At 42.2% G+C, this 7,205-nt stretch overlaps 1 protein-coding gene across 1 annotated transcript; it reads right to left on the bottom strand.

Annotated features, from left to right (window-relative positions):
* On the bottom strand, positions 1-2,331 carry LOC306711058 (NF-kappa-B inhibitor alpha-like). Its single transcript, XM_079179833.1, has 6 exons — positions 2,052-2,331; positions 1,422-1,527; positions 1,098-1,305; positions 905-993; positions 531-791; positions 1-424 (listed from the first exon to the last, which is right to left on the bottom strand). Exons 1-6 carry the CDS (start codon positions 2,282-2,284, stop codon positions 395-397), a joined length of 927 nt encoding a protein of 308 aa, XP_079035959.1. The 5' UTR covers positions 2,285-2,331; the 3' UTR covers positions 1-394.
* Between the last annotated feature and the right edge of the window lie 4,874 nt (positions 2,332-7,205).

The following is a 7,205-nucleotide window of genomic DNA, read 5'->3' as shown; positions in this document are numbered from 1 at the left end:
AAACTTCTTTTTATTCAGAACAACTGTTTGTTAATAGTGTTTAAATTCACACATATGTACAGGTACAAAAATAATATCTCTGTATTTACAATATATTACACACGTCTTGTCTGGTATATACACAATGTATATTTACAGTATATAGAAGGACTATGGAGGTCGTGGTCTTGCTGTTTTATGGTGTTTCGGTGCAGATCATTCTGTGATCCGGACCGGGCTTGACCAGACCGGACACCGTCTTCATCCACGTTCTTTGGATCCCAGGACCAGGACCTGTGGACTTGGGCCTGGACGGGGGACGTGGACTGATGTGTCCCTCGTTGGGGGCCGTGGCTGGGCCACATAGTAGCAGCTTCACTGTCGTTCACACCACCGGTAGACGGGGTGCTTCTGTTTACTTTCCGAACTTTATGTCATCGTACAGCTGCAGGAGAGAAAATAAAAGACGTTAGGAACCCAGACTTTAAAAACAAGATCATATGAAATCTTCAGGCTCTTTTGTCTTTGAGGACCCTGATTCAAAAACTAACCTCATCCTCCGATGAATCCAGATCCTCCATATCGCTCTCATCTGATTCGCTGTCAGGCAGCTCCCTCAGCTCCTGCGGCGTCCTCTCGTACAGCTGGCAGCGGATCTCCTCGCTCTGGCGTCCGTAGGTGAGGTGGTACGGCGTGAAGCCACCGTAGTTCAAGCAGTTCACGTCAGCGCCGAGCTCGAGGAGGCGCCGGACCAGTGTGGGGTTCTGGAGGTCTACGGCCAGATGGAGCGACGTCCGTCCACTGCACTGTTCCTATGAGCAACAACGTAAAGAAACACGGTTAGGTCGCTGCGGCATCACACAGAGGTTGTCCTTCAGACATCCCTTTTGTTAAACTGGCTGCCTCTTGGGCTGATGACACATACCTGTGCGTTGATGTCTGCACCCAGCCGAACGAGGCTTTCAACCAATGAGATGTAGCCGTTAATGGATGCCAAGTGGAGACAGTTATGTCCTGTGGAGAGGAAAAGCTCAGTTAATAACCAAATTCAAGAACTTCTTAAGTGAGACATGAAAGTCTGTGTGTCTTCAGGTGTTCCATTTTAACTCTGTACTTACCACTGTAGTTGGGGAAGGACGCCATAGAGGTGATGTGGCGCTGGCAGTTCTGGGTGATGACACCGAAGCAGGCGAGGGAGCCCTTCTTGCAGGCGATGTGGAGAGCCGTGTTCCCGCTGTCGTCGGCTAGACGTGGGTCACTGCCGGCCTTCAGGAGCCTCTCCACTAACTGAGGCTGCTCTGTGATCACTGCCAGGTGGAGGGCAGTCTGGGGAGGACACATTCAGAAAATATATTTAATTATCATCCTGACTTCAAAGGTCATTTGTGTGTATGAGGAGGAAGGTGTGGCTTTGTATTTAATCATTTCTTTGGGGTTATTACCTGTCTCTGGTGGTTCTGTGCATTGAGGAAGGGGTGATTGTGAGAAAGTTTGATCATCTGAAAGGCATGTTCTGTGGCTTCATGGATGATGGCCAAGTGGAGGAGCCTGTGTGGTGAGGAGGAGGGGGGAAAGAAAATTATTAAAAGAGTGCTTTTAAAAAAAAAAAAGATTTACCCACTGAGGAAGTGGTTCCAGCTAAGTGCGAAATAACAAAGCCCGAGCAGTGGAGCGTTTCGCAAGACCGGAGTTTTGTCGGGTTATTTCCACCAGTTGTTGCTTGACACATCTGATGCTTTATCAGTTCCTGGCACCAGGCCAGGGACTTTCCTGAACGCGCAGAGCGGACTTTAGCACCGCCCAGACTGCGCTCTCAGCCAAAGTACACACACACTCACTGAGGACGCGCTTTGTTGCACGCGCATACACTTTTTAAAGGCCTCTTGTTTTTGTGCAACTTTCGACATTTTCATGCGTAATTTCGCAGCTTTTTCATAGCTTTTCTATGCATTCAATTTGAACTGTGCATGCTGCGCTCGAGTGCTTTTGATTTACGCACATCTGATTTACGCAGAAGAAACGTGAGAATGCGCTGTGCATGATTAATTATCTACAACAAAAAATCAACTTACGTGTCACCGTCGTCAGTCACTGCAGATCTCCACGGTTCGTATTCCTGTGTGAGCTCCTCGCTTATGTTCACATGCATGTCCTCAAACTCGTTCACCAGCTCGTCCTCCTTCAGGGAATCCAGGCCGCTGTCGACACGGTCCTCTTGGCAAGGCAGCATTTTCCCGTGTTTGGGCTCCATGCTTTCGAAGTTATAATCCATTTGATTGCGGTTAGATACTCGGTGGACGTCCATGGTGTCTTTGCGACTGTCAGAAAAAACAGCTCCGTCTTTCTCCAAATGTCAGGGCAGAGTAGTGCAGCTAAGGCAAGCGCCTGGGTTTTGTGCGCTCGGTGGGCGGGGCTTCAGCGGGGAATTCCGATTGACTTATCTTAGGTCTGACAAGGGAAATCACACCGAGCTTGTGCTTTTGTTAGAAAAATCCCCCCCCCCCCCCCCTCCCTCCCAAAGAGACTCAGAATGAAATCTTGTAGTTTCCTATTAGACACCTATTTTCACCTGTGATGTAGGTTAGGGAACATGTCATGATTTATGTCAATGAATGAGACACCATGGGCATGAATGAGAGGGAGTCAGCCCCAAACTGGCTCTTGAAGAATTCCCTTCTGCACTGGGGAAATTATCTATTTCAAGTGGCTAACCAAAGTGTATAAATATATATACATACATACGTATATATATACTTACATACGTATATATATATTCCATTTACTTACTTTTGGCCTAATTGAAATCAGTTTAACAAGAGACATCCATATTTAGTTTACAATTTACACTGAAGATTAACTATAGCCCACACCTATACACTAGTAATAACCACATGTCATAGCCATGCTATGACTCATTTGACTTGCAAAGCACATTGATATTGTTGCTCCATGTACAGTCTCTTATGTAAATACCACAGAATGTAAGGGAGACCATCTTATTTGACTTAAATTGTGTGTTGATCAGATTTGTGCTGTTACTTTACTGAAGAAGAGTTTGCAGCATTAGGCTATAGTGTTCCACTGAGCAGGGTAAAACATCAGTGTTTTGTTATGTATATTGTTATTCTACTTAAGACTTGCATTCTCTGTCACCATCAAATAATGTTACAGTCTCAAAAGAGGTGACAAGCTAGTTAATGTTTCGTTTTTGTGATCAGACCTGCCAAACTCGCCCTTTGCCCTGAGGAAGGTTATGCTTTTGTAACCTGCTATGGGATTTGCAAAAATAGTGCATGTGATGCAAAAACATAAAAAAACCTTCAGACAGAAGAAGATGGCAGGATTTCATCAATCATGTCTGTACAAGGTTACACTACAAAGTGAATTTATGCAGCACACGGAGTGCAGAGGAAAGGGAAAGACTCTAAAGTTTCCTCGTGGAGACTTATGAAACCAACACTGCATGTTCCACAATAGAATGTTCTGGACTTACCCGTGTATCATTGCACATGCTTAACACACCGCTGGAGGTCAAATCCTGCACAAATTAGCTTTGATCCTGGAAAACACAGCTTTTACACATGCATAAAATGTATGACTTTTGCTAGGAATTTTGAATATTTTCCTTTACTTTTTTTTACAGTGTTGTGACTTTCCTTGTGATCTTTTTTTTCTGCATTTGTCCCATAGTTGTTTTTAGGCAAGGCTTTAAAAGGAAATTACTTTCTGTTGCGCAACATGGTGGTAAAGTGCGTGACAGAGCTACCTGCATGTGCTCCCCTGACATTTAAGATAAAACTCCCAGGATCCCTTCTGTTTACATTTCATTGTGAAAGGTAGGCTTGGTGAAAACATAGCAACAGTATCCAAGAGCGGTGTAGCATTCACACCTCTATGGGGCAACCCTCAATCAAACACACACACACACATATACACTCCCATCATGGCTGTGATGTCATCTAATGCAGCAGTATCTCTGTCTGCGTGTCTGTGGGTGCGTCAGATCAGACAAATCACTCGTACTGGCGGCCGTCAAGTCCTTTGTATCTAACTTGAATTCCACACATTTTTTAATCCCTGCCAAATATCACCATGAGGCATCTGGGGACAAACTGTTCTTGCTGCTCTGTGGTATTTCTCCCGTTGCCAAGATTGTGTGCTTGTGTGTTAGTATGGTCAGATATTTACCTCACACGGGAAATACTGGGACTTCCACTTTACATACTTGAGATGTTTAATTTTTTTTGTAAAGCTTTGCAAGTGCTCTTGTCTCCACTAGCCTATGTTTACCGCAGGTTGCTATGGACACCAACCGCTGAAAAAGCACTGACGCCAGTTCATTGTCAAGAGCTGCACATTGCCTTCTATCTGAGTCAGTACAGTGCCTCAGGGGGCATCACACCCTGTTGGTGAAGTGCTAAAGTCATGAAACTATCCCTTTTTCTCTATTGACCAACTAACACCAACCTCACCACAGCCTTTGAAAAAAGGGTTGCTGTGCGCTACACTTAGATGCAGTCTAATACCACAGCTCTGTAATAAATCCTACCTTTATGGGGGTTATAATGTTCAGTTCTTGTTGGATGTGTTCAGTGTTAATTCCACTTTACAATCACTTTGGAGCCTGTTTTTGTTGCTGTTCAATTATATATATAGTGGTGTTCATACGTCTACCCTTGACATAAATGGAGTGGAGAGCATAATACAATTCTTCAGCACGAAGCCTCCTAAATTATCTTTATTTGAATAAACACATCTCTAAAAAAGGAAACTTATAACCATCATGAAGGTACAGAGCTGCATTAGTTCAGTGTATGAGGTTGGGTTTTTAGGTGTAACTAAACTGTCAACTAAATGATTAATCCAGGCAACAAAAAATATGCCATTACCAAATATGGTATTTGGAGACATATCTTTGATAAATATAAATAAAGCAGAATAAAGCAGCCTACACAACCAAATTAGTTAGTTTGAATGTCCCACAATTAGAAGCTTTAGTGATTTTTTGTATACTTTTATTCCAGTAGTCATTTTACAGTAATAGGTACCCAACATTGTTTACAGTGACGGCTTAGGAAGGGGTAAAATACTGCTGATGAGCAAGTCAAATAAAAGTAGGCTACTCAAATGACATCATAGGTAATTTGTGAAACTGAGACAATTATCATTTTTGGAAAGCATCTGTACACCAAGGAAGTATTTTGACATTTTGGGACATATACCTCCTGAGAGTCAGAATGCGGTAGTTATAGAGCTAGAGCCAAGATACAATTAGCTTAGCATACAAATTGGATGCAGGGGAAACAAATACGTATATATACATATATACATACATACCAGCACCTTATATCATATTATATCTCTTTTGTTTCATTTGCACAGATTGACATGAGATAGAACCTATTCATTAGTACACTTTTGGTGGTAGGTTTTTAGGTAGGAATAATCTTAAACTTTGTAGCTGCCTGCTTCCAGTTTTTAAGCCAAGCTAATAGCCAAATGGCTCCATTGTCATGATTAGCATACAGTCAAACCTATATCTCACTTGTATCTATTTGTGTAATGATTAAACAAAAGTTATGTGGTAACAAAGCTGAAGAGATGCTGGTTTGTGTATTTCCTTTTACATTGCACAGAGCCAGTCTCTCTCTTCTGCTTCCCGTCTTTAAGCTAACCTAAGCTAATATAGCTTCCTAGTAATAGTTCCATAGTTAGCGTACAGATATGCCTGTATCTCACCTTTATGTGTATGTGTACAGATACAAGTTATATAAGTTAGTAGCAAAGCTTAAGAGGTGCTGGTTTGTGTACATAGTTTACCCTACAAAGAGCCAGCTAACTGTTTCTGCTGCTTTCTGTCTTTAAGCTAATGGCCTCCTGGCTCTAGCTCCATGAGTCATATAGACATGAGAGTGATATTGATTTACACATCTAACTCGTGGGAGGAAAGCAAATAAGCCTTATTCCCCAAATGTTGAACTATTTGCTTAAATCACTTACTTATCTATTTGTCCAGACACATTTTTCAAAAGGGTCACATCGTCACATTGTTATGTAAAGCCAGATGTTTTTATTTGGAATCCGTCAAGTCAGTATTTTTTATCAGGGATCTGTTAGTTGTTCAGCTGTCTGAAAATAGCCTCAGTTTCCCAGATCTCTGCATGTCATTCATGACAACTTCCCTCCTGTTTCAAAAGGAAGCTATCACTCCATTGTTACAGTAATCACTCAATGGATAGTCAACCTCAACCAGTCCAATTCTTGTGTGGGCTTGGTGACACAGCAGCTCTACACCCAGAGTTTACACAAACTACACCCACTTTATGTTTTCACAATGTGTGGCTCGGTGTAAAAAGGAGTATTTTAGTATTACAAGTTCACGCATGGCTGTTTTCCATTGTATCAAACATGCTAGCTGTTTAATGATGTGTCAGGCTGTTTCTTAGTCAGAGGGACTTAACCACAACCATGCAAGGCTATATGAAAGGTTGTTATCTCATGTAATTACATAATGTGTGACTGTCATACAGCATTTGCCATGATTTTATTAGAGTCACGAGGAGAATGAAGATTTGAGTTTCAACCGGACAGAAAGTACAAGGAAGGTCATTAATCCTGTGTGTTTCCCAGAACAAACAAACCGCTGTATAAACAGGTTTCCGTACCTGTAAAAAAAAGAATGTTGTTTGCTTTCAGTGGCATGAGATGATCATGAGAATTTGGGGTGAAAAATGGTGTTTCAGCATCTTCTGTCTTTCTTTTTTTTGCTATAGCTTCTAAAAAAGTCATGGAAGACATCTGACACACAGGTTATTGAAACTTTCAAACTGAGGTGAGATCCTCCCCTTTGTTGCCTCAGTTTCACGCTGAATGTGCAAATGCATATTTTTTCGAGGAAGCGTGGGTGTTTTTCGGAGAAGGGGTAATACCTTTATTTCCCTCCCCAGGCATTCCCACGGTGTTATAGGCCAGTCATTCCCACAGACTGGGCTGTGGGTCCCGACCCAGTCTGTGGGAAGAATTTGTATAATTTGTCCCATAGTCTTATCTTATTAAACATTTATATCTGCAGTACACCTTTGAGCCACATGAGGAAGCCTGAATGTCTGTATTCTGATAATTGTCGCCTACTAAAACTTTTATCTAATATGAAAGGCTGGCATACATTCTTTATGTTCAACTGATGAGAGGAAACAACAAAAGCCTGTTTACTCTGCCTAAATGCA

This window comes from Pholis gunnellus, assembly GCF_910591455.1.
Source record: "Pholis gunnellus genome assembly, chromosome: 19".
NCBI classification, from domain to species: Eukaryota; Metazoa; Chordata; class Actinopteri; order Perciformes; family Pholidae; genus Pholis; species Pholis gunnellus.
Note: the sequence above shows the minus strand (reverse complement) of the source record. Positions and strands in the feature narration are given on the sequence as shown.